Source organism: Diceros bicornis, chromosome 36, assembly GCF_020826845.1.
Source record: "Diceros bicornis minor isolate mBicDic1 chromosome 36, mDicBic1.mat.cur, whole genome shotgun sequence".
NCBI lineage: Eukaryota > Metazoa > Chordata > Mammalia > Perissodactyla > Rhinocerotidae > Diceros > Diceros bicornis.
Genome location: NC_080775.1, coordinates 20,094,526 through 20,117,113, shown reverse-complemented (window position 1 = coordinate 20,117,113; position 22,588 = coordinate 20,094,526). Strand labels below are relative to the sequence as shown.

Sequence of the window (22,588 nt, the reverse complement as noted above, 5' to 3'; positions counted from 1 at the left end):
AAAGAAACAACTTAACCACAAGTCCTTGAAGAATTCTTTTTTATTCATAAAAATTCTAAAAAAAAAAATTACAAATATGTTAAAATTAACTAATCATCAATTTCTAATATGCAGAATATTCTTAGATTTTTGCTTCTTTTTAAAAATCGTCAGAGTCAATCAAATAGAGTAGGTTATAAATGTATGTATTAAAATAATAAAATCTCATTTTGTATAATTGTTTTATCATGGAAGAGTTTTATGAGAGGATATTTTATGGGGAAAAATGTCATGATATCTATTTCTTTTTCCTTTTGTTGAGCCTTGAGTGAGCTAGTACATACTTGAGAATCTAAGCACTTAATGAAACTATGTTGCAAAGAGAAGCAATTTTGTCTTCTGCAAAATGAATAATTTTGAAGTGTTTTCCATTTTGAGGAGAGAGAAGGTAAAATGACACAATTTACTGAAGGATTTATAGATCGATCTGTCCTTAAATGAATGAAAAGACTCTGATAAATTTGAACATAACAAGTGAGGCTCCGTACTCCTGAAAGAGCTTTAATTGGGTTATATAAAAGAGTATGAAAGAAAAAATATCTTCAAGTTTTTCCAAGATTATTTATTTCTTCCATAGTTTGATAACACGTCTTTTATTATAGTTGCTAAGTAATTATAATGGACGTGTCCTGTTACCAAATCAAAATTACAAATTGTTTTCTATGGGGAAAATCAGTTATAACGGAATGCTTATATTTGAAGATTTACCATTTCAACCCATCTAAAATTCTAAGGCCTTTTAAAAGGCAAAGAAGAAGTAAAAAGTATGTTTATGTAAATATCATACTTGAAATTTAATATTTTATTTAAATATGTGTATATAGTCTATTGTTGCCCTGTCCAATATGGTAGCCACTAGTCACATGCAGCTCGTTAAATTAAAATTAATTAATTAAATCTGATTAAAAATTCAATTCCCCATTCTCAGTAGCCACATTTAAAGTGCATAGGAGCCACTTGTAGCTACTGAGACCAGACTGGTTAGTTCAGATTTAGAACATTTCACCCATGCAGAAAGTTCTACTGGACAGTACTGGTCTATGCTATTATTTTTTGAGAATTAAAGCTTAAAACACTTTGCACAGTAAAAAGCAAATCTCTGTTTGTGTTTTTTAAGATTTTTTTTTTCAGTCTGTTAACATAATTTTGGGGACGTTTTTGAAAAAATGCTGCCTTATCTGTAAGCTTATAAAGAGACCACGTATGGCCAACTACACACAGTGTTCCTCAAAGAGTTCCGGAACCTCCAAGTATTTTAAAAACATATTTGTTCTCCAAATTAGTTGTCAGTTTTACTTTTGAAAATGCTAATGTTTCTTACTGAGCTGTAAATAATAATAACCAACAAAGTAAGGGCACATTGTAGCATGAACAATGTCAATAAATTTAAAACAGCAGATGCTGATCAGAAAGGAACTGATGTTAAGAAAGAAGCAGATGATGGGAGGGAAGTCAAGATGGCGGCGTAGGCAGACTCTGAACTCACCTCCTCCCGCGGACACAGCCAATTTACAACTACTCGTGGAAAAATTACCCCTGAGACAGAACTGAAAACTGGATAAGAGGAACTCCTGCAACAAAGGACAATCCTAATTGAGGTAGAAGAGGCAGAAACTCCCTTCTGGAGAGGAAAAACACCGCCTTCACAAGCCGCCAGCTTTACAGCCGCCCGGAAGCAGCCCACAGGTCTGCAGCCTCCATGGAGCCGCGGGGCCCTGAGCCGGGAGCATCCCCGCTGTGGGCATTTTGTGGACCCAGCATAATAGAGAGGAGTGGTATAATATCTGACTTTGCCTGCTACTAAAACATTGGGGAGCACCCCGAGAGAAGCTGGCTCACAAAGAAATTAAAACCAGTTCTTAAAGGGCCCACACGCAAACTCACCCGTTTCAGAAAGCAACCTAAAATCGCCAGAAAGAAAGGTGCACAGTTCTTTGGTGAAAAGAGACTCACCTGATAGGCTCTGAGTGCATCTTGGTGAGAGGTGAGACCTCTCCAGGGACTGGGACATTGGCGGCGGCCATTGTTGTGGCCTGGTGTGGGCGTGCTGATACAGACACCGTTGGAGTTCTCCCTGGGGCCTGCTAGCCCAGGGTCTGCGCCACCCACTAGAGCACCAATTTAATCCAGCTCAGCCAGGGCAGGCAGCCCACCCTAGGGACTGGCCCCACCCGACAACAAGCCCTCAGGCAACTTGTGGGCCCACATAGATTGGTGACTGGATTCTCTGCAGCCTGGCAGCTAAGCCCACTTCAGTGGGGCAGGGTGTGCACAAGGAGCAGGTGGAGAGTGTAGGGTGGTGGTGGAGTGTGTGGAGCTCCCCCTGTGGAGAGAATGGGTCCACTTCAGGAGGTCGGGGCGTGCACACGGGGCAGGACTGTGTTGACTATGTGTGTGGACCTGTGGGTGGCAGGGCTTGTCAGCTGCAGAAGACTTGTGCTTCTCAAAGACCCACATAGGGGGTTTGCCCCACCTTCCAAAGCCTGAAACAGTTGGGCGCTCCCGTGCCTGAGGCCAGCCCCACCCAACTGCAATCCTCAGAGAGCTGACAAGAGACCTAATAGGCTAGAGGCTAACAACAATTGTAAGCCCCTGAGCCTAACAACCTGCCATGCTGGGGGCCTACTCACTTAAAAGAAATAGTGCAACACAAATGTGGTATTAGAACTTGCAGCCAACTGTGCTGGGGCTCCCCACACCTGATAAAGAGACTGAAGGGCCCACAACAACTACAAGCAGCTGAGCATTACAACAGCTGGCTAGGAGCATAGCTCAGCCTCCCTGGGTGCCTACAGGGAAAGCAAACACGCCACAGCAGAAGGACACATGTAGCCCACATAGGGGTCACTCCTGGAACATTGAGAACTGAGGGCCTCCTAGGGCATCACTTATATAAGGTCACCTATCCAAGAGCAGGAGACGCAGCTGATCTACCTAATACACAGACACAAGCATAGGGAAAGAGGCAAAATGAGAAGGCAAAGGAACACATTCCAAGTAAAGTAACAGGACAAAACCCCAGAAAAGGAACTAAGTGAAACAGAAATGAGCAACCTACCTGACAGAGAGTTCAAACAAAGAGTGTTAAGGATGCTCACTGATCTGGGGAGAAGAATAGATGAACTCAGTGAGAATGTCAACAAAGAAATGGAAGATATAAAAAAGAACCAATCAGAAATGAAGAATACAATACTGAAAATGAAAAATTCACTAAAGGGACTCAAAAGCAGAGTAGAGGATACAGAAGAATGGATTTGCGAGCTGGATGAAAGACTAGAAGAAATTACCCAAGCTGAACAGGTAAAAGAGAAAAGAATTAAAAAGAATGAGGACAGTCTAAGGAACCTCTGGGACAACATCAAACACACTAACGTCTGTGTTATAGGTGTCCCAGAAGGAGAAGAGCGAGACAAAGGGGCAGAGAATCTATTTGATGAAATAATAGATGAAAACTTCCCTGACCTAAGGAAGGAAACAGACATCCAGGTACAGGAAGCACAGAGAGCCCCAAACAAGATAAACCCAAAGAGGCCCACACCAAGACACATCATAATCAAAATGTCCAGAATTAAAGATAAAGAGAAAATCCTAAAAGCCACAAGAGAAAGACAAGTTACATACAAAGGAAACCCCATAAGGCTATCAGTTGACTTCTCAGCAGAAACCTTACAGGCTAGATGAGATAAAGACTTGAATGTAAGACCTGAAACTATGAAAGTTGTAGAAGAAAACATAGGCAGTATGCTCTTCGACATCGGTCTTAGTAACATATTTTCAAGCACCATGTCTGACCGGGCAAGAGAAACAATAGAAAAAATAAACAAATGGGACTACATCAAACTAAAAAGCTTCTGCACAGCAAAGGAAACCATCAACAAAATGAAAAGACAACCTAACAATTGGGAGAAGATATTTGCAAACCATATATCTGATAAGGTGTTAATCTCCAAAATATATAAAGAACTGATGCATCTCAGCAACAAAAAAACTAACAACCCAATTAAAAAATGGGCAGAGGATCTGAACAGACATTTGTCCAAAGAAGATATACAGATGGCCAACAGGCACATGAAAAGATGTTCAACATCGTTAACTATCAGGGAAATGCAAATCAAAACTACAATGAGATATCACCTCATGCCCGTCAGAATGGCTATAATTAACAAGACAGGAAACAACACGTGTTGGAGAGGATGTGGAGAGAAGGGAACTCTCATACACTGCTGGTGGGAGTGCATACTGGTGCAGCCACTATGGAAAACAGTATGGAGATTCCTCAAAAAATTAAGGATAGAACTACCATATGATCCAGCTATTCCACTGCTAGGTATTTATCCAAAGAACTCGAAAACACCAATGCGTAAAGATACATGCACCCCTGTGTTCATTGCAGTGTTATTCACAATAGCCAAGACTTGGAAGCAACCTAAGTGCCCATCAAGGGACGAATGGATAAAGAAGATGTGGTATATATACACAATGGAATACTACTCAGCCATAAGAAACGATGAAATCCAGCCATTTGTGACAACATGGATGGACATTGAGGGTATTATGCAAAGTGAAATACGTCAGAGGGAGAAGGTCAATACCATATGATTTCCTTCATTAAGTAGCAGATAATAACAACAACAAACAAACACATAGAGACAGAGATTGGATTGGTGGTTACCAGAGGGGAAAGGGGGAGGGAGGAGGGTGAAAGGGATAATTTGGGTGGTGACCATGATGTAATCTATGCAGAAATAGAAGTATAATGATGTACACCTGAAATTTATACAATGTTATAAACCAATGTTACTGCAATAAACAAAAAATTAAAAAAAAAAAAAGAACCAGATGATGTACTGCTGGCGAGAAGACTAAAGCAGAGTATTCTAAGGGAATCAGAAATAGTCATTATTATAACTTGTGGTAGAACCATTTCAAGGTAGGTCAGTGGCTTTCCAGATTAATGTCTAGTGCAAGAATTCTGCATGTATGTGTTAAAATAACTTTCACATTACTAAAATGACGTAGCCTTAAGTTTCCAAATAAAAACCACAGAGGAGGCATGAGTGGACTTTTCTGGGCTTCTTGCTGGATATGATATGTTCATTAAGCTCAGAAGGTAGAGAAAAGGTGAAGCAAGATGGGACAGGTTAGCATCCTACAGATTAAGACTGAAATTCAAAACGTTAAATTGGAGGAGAGAGAAACAAACAAGTATGAATGGTCCTAGTGAGAACCGTGCATTTCCAGGAAGTCCTGTGCACACTGTGTAAAAGGATTTGGAGGGACATAAGCCAAGGCTGAGAAAGAACGATTTAACAGTCATTTAACAAGAAATTATGGAAATTACACACGACCTATGAATATATGACGATGTTAAAACTTTCTGGTAATCAAAAGACAATTAGAGCTAAAATGAAATATCATGTTCTGCTTATCAAATTTGCAAAGTTTAAAAAATGAAAATAGTGTCTGAGAGCATTCGGGGAAATGGGAATATCTAATATCTAATATTACACTGGTGGGGGAGTAAACTGGTCCAAATTTTATAGAAAGTAATTTGTCAAAGTATAAAAACCCATTAACATTCAACGGCTACATACTCATTTTTAAGAATCAGAGATGTGTAAAATGTAAAACCAAGGATGTTCAGCACCATTTTACTGATAATTAATATGAAAAGCAACCTAAACAAGAAATCAGTGCTGAGCCAGGTTATATAAATTATGAAACAAAGGAAGTTTTTGTGGTCATTAATGACTACATTTTAGACAGATATTTAGCAGTGTAGAAAAAATGTGTTGTATATATTGTGAGAAAAACAGGTGGCGAAAATATTTATAGCATAATGCTAATTTTCTTAATGTGTGTGTTTGTGTGTATATACTATAAACAAAAGATTGGATGAAAGGTGCATGGAAACATTTACTGTTATCTTGCCATAGTAGATTTACAGGCAATTTAAATTTTCTTCTTTGCATTTTCTGCTACTTGACAAATTCCTCGGAATTAATATGCACTATGCTTATAATCACAAGTATGTTTTTCCACTCATTTCTGTAATGAATACCAAAGCCATTGTATGTAGACCTGTTTTTCACATCTGTAGCTGTGGAATGAATCAGCTGGTCTCTGTGGTTTCTTCTGTTTCTAAAGTTCTGCAAAATATTTTATGAAAAACAGAAACTGATGCAGAGACATACATACACACAGACACAACAAGACATTAAAAAACAACGTCATAATCAGAAAGAAAGTTTCAGAGAGAGGGTGTCGAGGTGTATTTTAGTGAAAATCCCCTGTGGCCTCACTCTCATGAGCACTTGGCCTGGGTGTGGACATCTTAGCATCACTGTCTTTTCAAGGGGAGAAATCGTCATATAAATAAACTAAACTTGCCTTACAGCTTTTTCAAGGCTTTACCAAACCTTCACCAAATCTGATAAAAATGGTATAGCTACTGTGTTCCCACAGAGAAAAATTATTCTCAAGCTTGTAGCTCGCATTCCCATGTTGCCACGGCTAGATTAAGCCAAGGATCTAGGTTCTATAACCCATGTAACCAAAACGAATAAAAGAATAGAAAATTGATCTTATGAGAACAGGGTCCCATGTATTGTACCTTGGAAGAAAGAAGAAATGAAACCACCTGTTACTTAGAATAATGATCAGTTTTTCCCTAAATTCACTCAGGAGAAGAAAAAGGGGTAACAGAGATGAATGATTTAAATTCCGTAAGGATGACTCATAATAATGAGGGTTGTTAAGGGAACATAATTTTGAAAAGGACTTAAATGTTTATCTAAATTCTGATTGCACAAATAACATACAGATCTCTAGGAATCATTTTACTTCTCAGAAAAAGATAATACTTGTTTAACTTGTACCACGCTAATCTCGTATTAGCCTAATCTCTGAAGTGAATAAGTATGGTTTTTTTTGTTTTAACTGAGAATACAATGATACAGAAGCTCATATAACAAGACACTTACATTTTATAAATGTGGGAACAGATTTTTAAGGAGATTTAACTTTTAGTGTCCACAAAAAAGATTTTTAAGTAGAACACATCAACGCCAATTTTCTTGCTGAAATGTAGTCTCCTCTAACAGCAAGAATGAGTGGTTAGAAATTCAGAACTTCCACTGCTTTTTGGCTAATTTTCTCAGGATGGAACAGTGAGGTCAACAGGAAATGTGAGAGTCATTCCAGCACACAGTTTGCCTGGGAGAAGCTTTTCCCTGAACCCGAAGCTTGAGTAATGTTTTTAGATGAATGCTGAGTTCTGAACTTTAAACATAATCTGTCTCCAAAATTCATATGAGTTTTGCAACTTATTCAGTGAAATTTATATTCAGGAAGGATATTTTTCCTCCTAAACATAACGATTATCTTATTACAATATAACAAGGGATGGAAAATTGCACTTTGGGACTCTGAAGTCTAAGTACAATTTTTCTATGTCAAAGTTCTGAAACAATACTTGAATGTTAACATAGCTTTGAAAAAAATTTTTTCTTTTGTACTTTGGTGGGTCCTTTTTCTCTAAACAATAATATATCAGAACATTGTGGACCAGGATACTTTCTGAGGAAGCTGCAAATAAAATTCTGGGACGAAAAGAACCCACAAATAAACTAGTATTTCCTTTTACTTGTGCAATAATTGAGTCAAGTCAAGGTTGATTTAACACCTCTGAAAGAAAGAATGAGAGAACACTCCTTCTCAAACAGGAGTCAACTTTGGCTCTCCCAAGACCTAGCCTCTCATTTAAGAGTTCTGACAGGCTGTCTTTACCTTGCCTATACATACTAATATATCCTTGTCTTGTTCACAGCATAATTTCATTTCGGGAAAATCTGCCTTGATTTAACTGTTCCCTTGAATACTACCTCCCACAACCTCTCCGCTAACAAAGAGAAACCACTGTGGAGGATTCACGTTCTTCACCAAACAGAACTACCACACTGAATGTCATTCTAAACCATAGTTGTAAGATAACCTCTATAATGTTCCCAGCCAATCCTTTGCTCTGAAAGGCTAAATAATTTCCACTCCATTTACTTTCTATATTTGAGAGATGACATAATTAAACAGAATTAGCTCAAGTCAAGAACAAAAAGCATATGCATGTGATAAATTGTCTACCAGTATAATGAAATAAAAGAACTTTGAATAAAAGCGAAAGAAATGATCTCATGTTGAGGTGTATTTTACTGTCACTTTTTGTACGTCTAGGACATAAACACCTTCAGTACTAACACACCCAAGCATCCCTGAGGACTATTCTGGAAGTAGAGGAGGTTTAAAACACAGAAGCTTTCAAACAATGGCAATATTTACATGATCAGAACTACCACTAATATCAGTTACATTTTGAATTTCTAATATGATGAAGAGCTGCCCAAAGGAAAACATATGTTTTTATTCTACAGATGTAAACTAGACTAGACAGGCAAGAATGATTTAAGCGAAGAAAATACATATCTTCTCTGGGAGGTATAGTTCCACCAAATATTTTTTACCTTAATTTATACTTTTTCTTTCATCTTCTTTTAGACTCAGTTTTATACAAACATGTTGAACATAAAATGGCACAAAGCTTCTCTTCAGCCAAATAAGCTGTCACTTTTTAATGTTCTTCTTCTATAATAAAAGAAATATATCTGGACAACCAAGTTAACTATCCCAAAGAATATAAAATTACACACTCTTGGCTTGGCAATTTAATTTCACTTTACCTAAAATATTAATTACAGATTATCAGAGAGATTGCCAATGCCAATAAGAGTTATAAACCAAACAATGTAATTATCAAGCAGCAATTAGCTAAGTGATTCTATTGCTCAAAGAATTACATCTGCCTGAGTTCAATCTCCTTTGAGTTTACCCCCACAGCAGGCTCAGACTTTGCGATTACCCTTCTTCTACATACTGGGAATTTGTTGGATCCTGTGGACAACGACAAATGCATCAGACAGCCCCACTTTCACTGGGTGATTGGTCGAACTTATCTGTGTGACCAAGACCGGAATCTGGAAAAGAAAAAGCAGATTGCTATGTGTTAGGTTTGAATTTCATTCGGGGGGGTGGCGAGGAGTGTGATAATCTTGTTGAATGGGTAAAATCAGGGGATGGAGATGAAGGATCAGAGAGAGAGAGCAGGAAATATTAGAAAAGACATACAATACCTAAACATAACATCTGTTTAGTGCTATTTGATGGGTTACAGCGACAAGAGAGTTCCTGGTCCTACAGACAGCCACTGGATGATGAAAGCAATAGATTCTCAGAGAATCTAACTGATGCTGGATGCTGAAAACTTATCACACACTTAAGGCACACCATGAATGCATTTAGTGCTGGATACCATTTCAGGAATAGAGATTCTTCTTGCATTATTTGCTTTCTGAAACGACTTTATTTTATATTTATTTTCATAGTTTTTAAAAATCCTTGTTTACAAGTCGTCTTATAAAACCTAAAGAAAGTGCACTGCTAAATATATATTTATCAAGGGAATTGTTGATTAATACATAGTTAATTTGGTAATTGGTAATGGATGTCGAACTTCACCATTCTGGTTGAAACCCACATGGAAAACTTATAAATTACTTTGGGTCATCTCAAGGTCACATTTCCTAAATTTGAACCTCAATGGAACCAAAATCTGAATATGACAGACATATCTAATATTTATAGTTAAAAAAAATTAGGATACATTGAGAATATATGAAACATGATACAATAGTTACAAATGAGACAAACTCTTGGAGTCAATTTTTCTAGATTTAGAAAAGAGTCATTGGAGATAGGATTACTATCTTTAATCTCAGTTTTATAGAAATAAAAATGGGAATGAAACCATCCTCAATAAATAAAGGGACAAGAAACAAAAAGGGAATGATAAATGCACCAAAAATCTTTAGGTAGAATAAGCAGACTGTGGACCATGTGTGGATAATTCATTAAAGAACATATTAGATCAGACATTTGTTATATAAACCATAATGAACAAGAGAGCAATAAGAATAAAGGAGAATAACCTGGAGAGAAGATAAACTAAGGGCTGTACTGCTTATTTTTGCCCATGACATCATGAAATTATAAAAGGGCTATTTTGTTGAAATTGGCCAATTAAGAGGAAATTTTAATGTTTCTAAAATTTGTGGAATTATCTCAAAACAAGTAAATGGAAGATGGTATTTGTCTTCTATGTACCAAATCAGTTCTCTCTTAAACAATGTTAAGGTATTGCCAATTTGATATCAGTATGTCCAGTTTGTAACCAGCATTAAGCAGTATTCTGATATTTGGACAACAGAAACAAACAAAACAAAACCAAGATTTCTGTCCCTAAAAGTTCATTTACTAAATGAAACTCTGACATACTTTATTTAGTGATTACTAAACCATATTCAGTATCAACATATGTAATCCCTTTTCTTAGTGGGCATTATACCACTATCCAGTTTTATACTCCACGTTGAGGAGTGCTAATATCAATGTAATTTATTTTTAAGACAGACTTACAGTTAAAGAAGAAAAGACAAAAGGACAGAAAAGGCGTAGATAAAATTTCCAATTCAAGTTATATTTTGTATATCCTAACAAGAAAAGTCATAATTTTTAAAGAACACTATTAATAGACGCCATCTTGTGAGTAAGTACGAAAGCTTTGCTCCTTGCATTTGTCACTTGCTTTCATTTTCCAACATCTATGATTGCAGTTGTCCTCTACAAGGTGTGAAATATTTTACCAGATAATTCTGTGGTAATTGATTGTATTTCTTCTTTTCCCACACTCAAAGCAGAACTTGAGTTTATATTGCCATCAAGTAGAAAATCCTACTATATTGTTATAAATAAGAGCTTGTTTTCCAGCTCACAGGTCTTGGTTCTTGCAGAACTCCTAGAATAGTAGCTTTCCCTTCTCTCCAGATTATCCATTCCACCTCTTCTATCTTTCTTCCTTATCTCTTCTCTTACCTAGCCATCTTTCATTTTGGTTTTGTTTTCTCCATCTCTTTCTTTCCTTTTACTTCCCTTGTATTTTGTCTCTAAGTGGAAGCCTCTCCTCCTGTGCTTTTGATCTGTGGCAGATTGATTGCACTAAGGGCCTCAATCAATGGCCTCCTTGTATCCATACACTTTGCCTTTTCACTCTGTGGTCCTCTCCCACTCTGACTCTGGCTCAGTAATAAGGCAAAAGAAGACACTAGCAAACTTGAAGCAAAAGAGAGGCTTGAGAAAGTGCTTGTAATTTCCACCTTCTTTCCTGGACCCCTGTCACTGCCATAAGAATGAACCCTGCTGGTCTGCTGAAGATACATGAAAGACATGTGGAGGAATGTTTTCTTCCCAGCAGAGGTCATCCTTGACCAGCTAGTCCCTAGCCAATCCACCAGCTAACAGCTGATACTGAGTGAGCCCAGTAGAGATCAGCAGAGTCCAACCCAGATTAGTAGAACCATCAAGCTGATCCATAGATATCCTATGAGAAATAAGAAATAGAGTTGTTTTAAGCAACTATATTTTGGGGTGATTTGTTACACAGCAATACTAACTAATACATTCTCTATTAAAGATCTAATAGCCAACACAAACTTCTCTGGGTGTTCCTACATAAAATGAAGTAGTATTCTTCCACCTAGATTTCTGGAATCAGATAAATCTCTCTTCACTTCTAGGTACAATTAAACTTGAAAGATTGGAATGTTTCAGTACAAAAATTTCATTTTCTGCATCTTGTTTTCATTTTTCTATATCTCTTTATTTTCTAGTTTATTCTTTTTCCTCTGGATTCCAAAAACGAAGAGCAACGTGTGTAAGTTACCTAGATCCAGATTCATTTAATCTAAGGAAAATCCATCCACAATCAAAATGGGTAGCCTAACAATGTAGAGAGTTTTCTGTCACTGAAAATAATCTCATCATAAATTGGTCAACCCTCTAGGAAGAATAGTTGTAGATGACCTGTAAGTACCCTTTCAAGCCTCAAATTCAATGATTTCATTATATTGAATAACCTTGACTTTTCCAAGCTTTAACGAGCAAATTGTTAACAACAATTCAAACAAAAATTATAAGGATGAAATGCTCTACCTATGTAAAGACAGAGCAGAGGTAAGCAGAAATCATCATTTGCTTCTAAGGGTAGCATGTATTTTTTTTAATATATGCTGCCATTTTTTTAGATTTACTTATTCATGGGATAGTGACTTTGAGGACTGTGCGTGACAAACCACTACTACCATAAATATCTCTATGATGAGTTCTTAATATACTGTGGGAATATAAAGCAGAAAATAAATTTCTGAGAATAATGTCTACTACATGTAAGTTATTTTCCCAAAAGGTATATACACTCTCCATGCTATTTGATAAGATAGGAATAATTCATTCACTCATTTATCAGATACTAACTGAACATTTTCTCTGTATTATTGTAGACACTGGAACTACAGAAGAGAACAAAACACCTTGCTCTCAGAGAGCTTGCATTCCAGAGGCTGGAGAGTGACATTCTAACAAGTGAACATAAAAAATACAGTATGTTAGGAGGGGTAAGTGCTATGAAGGAAATTAAAACATGGTAAAGAGCTAGAAAGGGATGGGGACCTCTTTAAGAGAAGGAGTCACAGAAGGTTTCTATGACAAGGTGACTTTTCCATAGGAAGAGAGCCTGCCATGTGGATATTTGGGGAACAGCTCTGAGTAGAGGGACTAGTATATGCAAAGGCCTTGACTGAATTGTTTCTGGTGTCTTTTAGGAATTAAAAGGTTATCACTGGAGCAGGAGTAAATAAGAGTGTCGAAATGGGAAGTGGTGGGGACAGATCATAGGAGGATGAATTCCCTGCAAGCCATGGCAATGACTTTGGATTTTATTCCAAGCCATATGGAAAGGTTTAGAGGGTTTGGAACAGAGAGAGGACATTCCCTGACATGTGAAAAAGATCACACAGGCTGCTGTGTGATCAAGACTGTAGGGTACAAAGGGGAGACAGACAAACTGCTTAGAAGAATAGCAGAGTCATCCAGTCAGGAGATGGGTGGCTTGGATTACACTACAGTGGTAAGTGTAGGAGGCAGAAGTGACAGGAAGATGGATTCTGGATGAATTGTGAAGGTACTGCTATCAAGACACACTATGGATTTCAGGAGAGCAAGAGAAAGAGGAGAGGCATTGATGCTACCAAGGATTTTGGTCTTAGTAGCAGGAAAAATGGAGTCGAATTTTTCATCAGGGCTGCCATATTGTACACCTTCAGTTCCTTCCCATTGCAGACTATAAGAATGCTGTCCTCTGGGTGAGCAGAGAACCTGTGCAGCCCTAAAGAGGGGTTCTGAAATTTCCAGAGATGGAGAAAACTAGGAGAGGAAGAGTTGGAAAAGGATGATAAGTTTATGGCAATATCACTGGCCTCAAATTCTTTTCTTTAAAATTTCATAGAGTTCATGAATAACCACATAGGTTTTCTAAAACTGTGGCATTTTATCCTGATTAAATATTAAAATGAAAATGTACAAGAAGTTTTTGATCCCCTACATTTTCTTAGAAGCCACCCAGCCTTTTATGAAGTGATTACATATCAGGTTTTGAAAAAAACACTTTCATTAATTGAATTAACTGCTTAATATTGCAAAAGATTAATGAGGAAAAGACAATTCCAGGCTTTCTTATAGATCTCTTTCAGATACATGTCTGCCTTTTTCCACCTGATATTGGTCATATCTTTTTTACTCTGCCTTCTTGGACTGTAATCTTTTTACTTCAAAACCTCAAAGATGTGGGGTTGTTCTGTGAAAGGATCCTTCACCCACTCACTGCAGCCAAGTAATGGGGCTGTGTAAGCTCTCTGTGTGCAAGTCAGACCGGTCTGCAGGTTTCCATGTCAATATAAAATTAGAGACCATTAAGACGAATCAGGAGTACTGTTAAAAGCCACATTTAAAATGAACTATTTTTCATTAATATCAACACAGCAACTGCATGAGTGTGTGTATAAATAAACTATCTAGAGTTACAGCTGATAGTGAGTAAAATTAGCTCAAGAAAGTGTCTGTCATATTGTCACAGTCACCTGTTCTACAGAAGACTCTGTACGTATAAGGATGTGAAGTACCCACGTTGGAGAAGTCACGGCCAAGGATGACATCCAAGTACAAAAGCTCTAAACTTTGCTTATGGGAAGCTATTTTGTATCCTTTCTACAAATTTATATTCAGTCTCTCAAAATGTCTCCTAAGTTAGTTCCTGGGGGTGTCAGGAAGTCGATTTGAAATAGTACAAACTCTAAACTACAGAAGGTTTTTTAAAAAAGAAATGTAGCTTCATTATTTTCAAGTGCCTATAATAGTTGTCTTTTTATGATTAAAGCAAAGCTAAATTTTCTCTCGGCCTCTGTATGATTTGTATTGAATCATAAATTTCCGAGAATGAGTTTTACAGTTATAATCATTTCACAGGATAGATATAGGAAAAGAGCATTAACACCGGTTAAAATATGCTTCCATTCCAGCTTACACAAGCATTTAGAAATTCTTTTTTTTTTTTTAGGTATTTTATTTTTTATTCCATTTTAAAAGACACAGATAGTGAAGCAAATGAAGTATAGATACAGAAAAGAGTTGCAATAGCTAAACAAAACTAAGGCAGGAGATTATATTAGGAGTAAGCAAATGTAGGCCTTTGCAGGAAAATTTGAAGACAATTGCACGCTGTGGTATCATTCTTCAGGACATAAGGGGCCAACACAATGCCTAAAACGTAAACCTTTACATCTGTCTCTAAAATTGTTAGGGAGATAACAGCATGTTGCTTGAGTCAGAGGTAATGGAATTTTACTTTCCTCTCTGTTCTGCCCTGCAAATCTCACCAAAACATTCATTTGTTTCCATCATGGACACAGTGATCTATCTAATAGGCAGCACGGCATTCAGCAAGGGCTTGATTGTATAGTATGTGTTCCAAAGTATGAATTACACGCCTATCAGAATGTAACTGGAAAAGAATTACTCCTAACTCATTTTTTTTCACTTGTTAATCAGTAATATGGTGTCTAGTAGCTTTATATACATATACATATGTGTGTGTATGTATATAAATAAATATAGAAGTATATACATATATAATTATTTTTAAACTCAAAACTTACTATTTTACCCATTCTCACCTGCATTCAACCCTTAACTTCCTACCTCGTCTTCCTTAAATGTCTGATCTGGCTTCTGCATTAATCAGTAGGGCATCCAATTTTAAAAAGTCATGCTCTCTTTTATTAGCATCAAAACAACACATAAAGTCCAGAGTATTAGTGCTTAGTTGTCTGAAAACTACATTTGAATAGAAAAGTTTTCGGTCAAAGTTGACAATGTAAAAATCCATTTGCTTTCCTGGATATTGTTAACATTTTGCACAATTATTTCAATCTCTTTTTAGCTTACAGTTACTGAACTCTTTTCACATGCCAGGTATTAAGCAATGGACTTGATGGCGTGAAAGCAAAGGAGAGCCATAAGCTAAAGATATTTTCTTAACATCCCTCCTGCTCTCATCTTCACAATCACACCCTATCTAAAATCTGGAAGGCGACAAATAACAGCATAACATTGATAAGTACAGACAGCCCCTATATTGAAAGAGAAGTTTCAAACTTAATCTCTACATAAGCTAGTGCTGGCCTGGGGTAAGAAAGAAGAAATTGGTGAGGAAGAAATTGGAGGGAGCACATCCTGAGTAAAGTTTCCAGCCAACTGTTGCTATGTGGAAATGCAGGACCAGTGTTTTCAAGCCTTCTGATTTCTCAGAAGATGCAAATCTATATTTTTATTTGAAATCTTCTGATATTTAAATGTTGGCAACATATCCATTTTATAAACACACACACACACACACACACACATAAATCAACGTGACCTCTGACTTAAAGATTGCCCACTACTGAATTGACCCCTAGAGTTGGAGTTTCATATAAAAGAAGACAGTGAGGCAGGTGCCCGCCTGAAGAAGCCTGAGCAACTTGGCTCAAGAGAGTCAAAACTGTGGTGGAGACTTTATCTGGGACGATAGCTGGATAAGGGAACTTGCCTGAATATGGCCTGGGAATAAAACACTAAGGGAAAAGAAATGGGATAGGACACACAGCACCCTGGGTTTGGGGAGACATGTGGAATGTCTGAGGCCTTTCACCTCAGGGACAAAGGAACTCTTTGGTCTTGGAACATCAGAGCAGAGATACAGCCAGAGCACCTGGTGAGATAACCCTCTCAATGACACCTCAGGATAAAAGGGAAGTGGGGCTCAGAAGGAGAAGGGCACCATGAAAGATGAGTACATGCCTGATCACAGGCATGCCCCAAGGACAACATAACCAGCCACAGGCAGGGCCAGCATTAGAACAAGTTTTCTACTTCTAAAGTGATTTGTTCTAGGTTATTGATCCTTCCACCTGGCTGCTTTATTTATTTATTTATTTATTTATTTATTTATTTATTTATTTATTTCTACTCACAGCGTTTGTTATTGGAACATTATAAAGGGAGAACCATTCAATTTCTCATTCTCTTATACTATGGAAAGTAAAAAGAAATGAAAACACCAGGAGTTTTTAGAGCTGAGATAACTAAAGAATAAAATACATCCACAAATGCAAATGAATTAAATCCTAAATAAAGCCATGTAGATATCATTTTATACTTTATGTATTTAAAATATAGGGGAGGGCTGGCCCCGTGGTGTAGCAGTTGAGTGCGTGCACTCTGCTGCTGGCGGCCCGGGTTCGGATCCCAGGCGCGCACCGATGTACCACTTGTCAGGCAATGCTGTGGCGGCGTCCCACATAAAGTGTAGGAAGATCAGCACAGATGTTAGCTCAGGGCCAGTCTTCCTCAGCAAAAAGAGGAGAATTGGCATGGATGTTAGCTCAGAGCTGACCTTCCTTACAAAATAAAATAAAATAAAATAAAATAAAATAAAATAAAATAAAATAAAATAAAAAATAAAATACAGGGGAGTGCTAGGATATAAAATCGTCTGTGTCTACATTTTCTTTAGCATTATTTCCTGAGAATTTATAATCAGCATTTTATGTCTTCTGGGTTTTATCAACGTTGTATTATAAATTTATTAAATAAATTTTATTTAAATAAAAAATATATAAATATATATATATTTCTAGAAGCTCCCACAACTATGAAGTTTCTTGGATTAATAGATATTATATTAACACATGTCAAACATTCTCATACATACAGCAATAGCCATCAAGGCAAATTACTTCATATCTAAATGGCAATTGTTGCACTATTCAGTTCTTTCTGGCTTTCTCTTACTCTCTTGAATTCTTTTTCTCCATAAATTCTACAAGCTCAGCAAGTGTTCATCTTTTAATACTTTCAGGATGATTACCATGAATGAAGGGTCATTACAGTTTAAATAAGAGAAATAGTCTTCAAAGAAATTCAAAAAATGCATTAAGAGCGCCATTTAAACCTACAACCAATTGGCAATGGTGATTTATTAACTATGCATTCTTCCACAGTAAGAGTAAATGTTACACTAAGGAACATTAGGTTTAAATACTTAAACGGTAGAATAGATTAAAAAGTGATTTTACTTAATAAAGTTCCTCTATAGTGACCTCCTCTGAAATTTGCTGCTGAAAGAGATAGTAAGGTACTCAACCAAGAAAATGGATAGAATGGGCTGACTCTCAGGTGGAGTATGCATCCTCTGTAGTTTCCCCTGTCACCATGAAAGATGAGTACATGACTTATTTTCAATTGCACTGTCCAAAACTGATGGCCACCCTGTCCCTATCATTAGCTGGTGAAAAAATATAACCAAATTTGCAATAGACACAATAAGAATCACATAGTTCCCTAGTTTGTATCTAAAGTAACAAGAAATTCAAACTATAATCGGAGAAGAAAGATGAAAAAAGTCAGAGGAAATGCAACTTCTAAAATATGATGGTGTACTAGGATAGACAGCATCAAGGACTGTAAGAAATCTGACTTCAAATCTCTAATATTTTTAGAATGAAATAATTTTTGTGAATAGGTAGTTTCCTGGTTACATTATCAATACACCAAAAATTTCAGGTCTCTATCTATTATAATCAATCATCACTATTCAATGGCAACAAAATAATATAAAGAATCTGGGTTCTATGGTCAGAGCTAGTTATTAACAGAATAGAAAATGGGAATTTGATTTTCCAAATTCCATTTATCTAAGAAATGATGCATATTTTTATTATTTTTAATCTATGTACAACTTTTCATTTTTTTAAAAATTTAATTAAATAAGATAAATGCTGCAGAAAAACAAACCATTCTTAACTGTGCTCTTGGGTGGCTGAGTTACAGTATAATAATGACTAACCAGGAAAGATTGTCAATGATTTTGAAGTGAGTGAAGCAGTTCAGTCACTTCTTGAAAAGAAAGTTTATAGGGAGGCAGTATGGTACAGTGGCTAGGCCTATAGGCTCTGGAATCATATTCCCTTGGATGAACCCTTGTTTCATAATCCTGGGAAAGTTACTTAACCTCTCTGGGTGTTTCAGGTTCCTTCTCTCCAAATGATAAAAGTAACTACCTCTTGGTTTTTGTGAAAATTATATGAGATACATTTTAAGCACTTAGGCCAGTGCCTGGCATATATGAAGAGCTCAATAAATGCCAGATTTTATCAAATTTGGAGGTTGTTATTAAAAGCTAATGAGACTTCTGGTTATGGCAGACAAACTTGTATAAGACCATTTCTATTACTGAGATCAAGCAGGAAGGATGAATAAAATATGGAAAGCATCTGTTGAAGGCATCAGGTGGCTATCAAAGAATGAGGACTTGGAAAGCCAAGATTCCAGAGAAAGGAAATCTCAGAAGTGAGCCCAACATCATTTTCCCATCAAGGCATCTCACAATTTGTAAACAAGGTTTAGAGACTAAAAAGCTGAACAGAACTTTAGGCAGTCTCACAGAGTTCAGGAAAACACTGGAGTTCAGGGCCACTAAGGCCAAAGGTCCGTAGTAAATACCCAAGTCTTAGGTGGAGATCCCTGAAGGACTACACTCTAAGACTGAGGGCTAACCAGAAATACACAGCCTTTACAAAGACTGATGCTCAACTTTGAATGAGTGTGGCCCTGCACAGAATTAAAGTAATTTGTCCCATCTTAACTGCCAAAAAAAAAAAGCAAACCCTCTCTGGAAGAAGAAAACATCATCCACAACTTCAAAGTTTCTCTTTAGTATTTTGTAAACAATACCCCACACTTGATAAAAAATTATCTAGCATGAAAGGACACAGGACCCATGAGTGAAAACCTAGAGAAAAAAACAAACAGATGATAGAACTAGACCCATAGGAAATCTAGATATTGGAGTTATTAGTCATAAACTTTAAAAAAAGTTATTAATATATTCAAGGATATAGACGACAAGAAGGTTTCAAAATGTAATTAAATGCAAAAGAAACAAATGGATACCCCAAAATTGAAAAATGAGTTAAAGCGAACAGTTGATAATTTGAGATGAAATTTTTGAAAAGATGATTTTTTGTGTGTGTGCGCTTTGACTTCATCCTAAGTAAACTATATCTTTGAAGGTAACTAAAATAAACAGCTGTTGTAACAATAAGGGCCTAGAACTGAAAACAGAATTTCAAATTTTTGGTTGAATAATACAGAGCTATAACCTCAAGAGAGATAACTTAATTATTTAAAGGAATCTGTGCCTCCACTATTTCTCTCACCAGTATGGTCAGGAGAACACTGGGACTTTGGTGAAGGACCATTAATGTTATGAACAAATCTGTATTCACTCTTATTTTAAACAGTAGTAAAGTACCTCCCTATCTCAATCCCATTACCAGCAGTATTGTTATGAGAAGTGCAAATGTGTTTTATAGTTTACTGATCATTCTTTATCTAGTTTGCATTGGAGAAATGACTATATATGGAATATGACAGAATTGGAGGTCATTTGAGTGGTTAGAATTGGCAATTGGTACATTAAGAGTTACTAAGAGAAACATAATTAACTACTGGAATAAATCATTTGAGGGTAATAAAAATGAAATTTGTGTCAATAGATTTATTCAATGCATTACTAATTTTACTCTACAACTTAATCAAGCCCTTTACTGGTAATATCTGCATAAATCAGAATTTTTCTTCTCACTTAAAATAAAATAAAACAAAGCTGGCATTAGTCAGTTAGAAGCAACTTATTACAGAAAGAATTGCGTTTACCTCCCTATCTATAATTTTGCTTCTGTAAATTTAATCTGGACAGGAACACAAAATTATACTCCTTACATTCTTACGTTCTTATGATTTCGTTAGCTCTATAACTTAACTAGAAATACTTCTGACTTTGTGGGATTGTAATTGTGTAATATATTGGAGTCAGATAAAAAGATTACTAAATACCAAACATTAACAAATGTTTATTGAAAAAACAAAAAAGAAATAGATTTGTGAATTGTTAAACATAATCTCCTTGGGAAAGAAAAAAATGTTGCGGTATTTTGGGATTACCAAATTAAAGTTTTTAGTCCTGGATTTGTCCTTAACTAGCTCTGTGACCTCAAGCATGTAATTTAACCTTTCTGACTCAGTTTGCTTACCTATAAAATAAAGATAATTGTGTATGATCTAATTCCATAATTAAACCACACACATTTATTAAACACTTTCTATGTGGGAATGCTTTTGTGAAAGGCTAAGAATATTAAAATATAAGATATTGTGGAAGAATTTAAAAGTATAACGTATGTGAAAGCATTTTGTCAGGGATAATACATTACGCAAACAACCATTGTATGCTATCATGATTATAAATATTTTTCTAGAAGTGCCAGGAGCATCTAGTTCTCACCCCAAATGCAAGGGGACCTCTATTGTGGCAAATTTTGCAAATAGAAATTTGCCTCAGTAAAATAAAATGCATGACAAGTATCAGAAAAAAAATAAAAGTAGAATAGAAAATAAAAAAATTTGCTTTCTAACCAGGACAGAGAAGGACTGTAAGGCAAATAATAAAGTAATGACTTCTTTAGAACTCTGAGTTCAGAAAGACTGATGTTCAACAGGACAATAGTCTGGGGATATCAAGAAAGTGTTAAAATTGCCTGTCAGCTTAATATTCCTCATGACAAAGCAGGAAAAACATAATGGAAGTTTTTTTCTTTGATTAAAACAAAAAAAGGAAAAAAACATTTAAAAAATACCAAACCCACTACACAAAGAGAGAACAGGAAAAATAAACTGTTACTCTGCAATGTGAGATACCCATTGAGAACAGTGTAAATGAAAATGACAGTTTTGATAACAAAGACCAGAGAGAGAGACCACAATAAGAACACAAACCTCTGTTTTGACAAAGCCTACAGTTAGTGAGATTTAAGACTCTAGACTCACTGACCCTGCATCTTTCCAGAAACTTTACCACTGTTGATTAAAACCCTTGAAAACTAACATTCCATAACGTCACTCTGCAGTCCCAGCAATACACTAGATTATAATGAATACTGGAAATGAGTGAGTCACTCTGAGCAACATTCTCTCAGCTTTCACGGAGTGTTCTCTAAGAATATGGTGGGCAATGGTATCAAAACATAGCTCTGGATAAACAAGCACCAAGAAGAACAGATCCTATATTCTATTCTATTTATATTATTGCCCCAAGTAAGTGATTAATTCTACAGAAGAATTCTTCAAAAGAGTGGGAACATTTCACATGGTTATGAGATTTCCAAAAGTTAGCCTATGTAAGCGAAGTATAACTATCCCTCAAATAACAATAAACACATAGAGACAGAGATTGGATTGGTGGTTACCAGAGGGGATGGGGGGAGGGGGGAGGGCAAAAGGGATAATTCAGCACATGTGTGTGGTGATGGGTTGTAATTAGTATTTGGGTGGTGAACATGAGGTAATCTATCCAGAAATAGAAGTATAATGATGTACACCTGAAATTTATACAATGTTATAAACCAACATTACTGCAATAAATAAAAAATTAAAAAAATAAATTAAAAAAATAAAACTATTTCCGTTTAAAAAAAAAAAAAGATAGATTTCAGGAGACTTTACCAAAGTGAATCTTTTTAAAATTGTCCACATCCTTTTAATAGCTGAAGATTCATTTCCAAAGGGAATAATAACCCTTCAATTGAAAATAAAATATTGAGTCTGCATTATTATAAATACCCATTAATCCATGGGTTAATAATGCCCATTATCAATTCACATTCTCAGAATTTCTCTCATGCCTGTGACTGCCTAAAACATCACATCTGCTGTTCCTGGAACTTGATTCTTCTATTCTTTGTTTTCTTCCCCAAAAGTTTAGGCTGTCTAATAGACCTTAATTACATTGTCAATAGACTCTTCAACCAAACATGCTGTTATTCTAATTTAGACATTCTGTAAATTTAAGGCTACAACTTAGTCAATTTCCATTCCTTTATGTCAATTTGGTGAAATGAAACAAACCATAAGTTTAAATTCTCTTATTCTTTCTGTCCCTTAGATCTCTGATTAA

General features: G+C 36.2%; 1 protein-coding gene across 2 annotated transcripts in view; it reads right to left on the bottom strand.

Moving 5' to 3' along the window:
• The window catches only part of PLXDC2 (plexin domain containing 2), a 425,253-nt gene that overhangs the window by 110,297 nt on the left and 292,368 nt on the right, over positions 1–22,588 (bottom strand). For both annotated transcript variants that reach the window (XM_058532526.1, XM_058532524.1), the window contains one exon: positions 8,966–9,065. In XM_058532526.1, the coding sequence (XP_058388509.1) occupies positions 8,966–9,065 (100 nt within the window). The remainder of the gene's footprint in view (positions 1–8,965; positions 9,066–22,588) is intronic.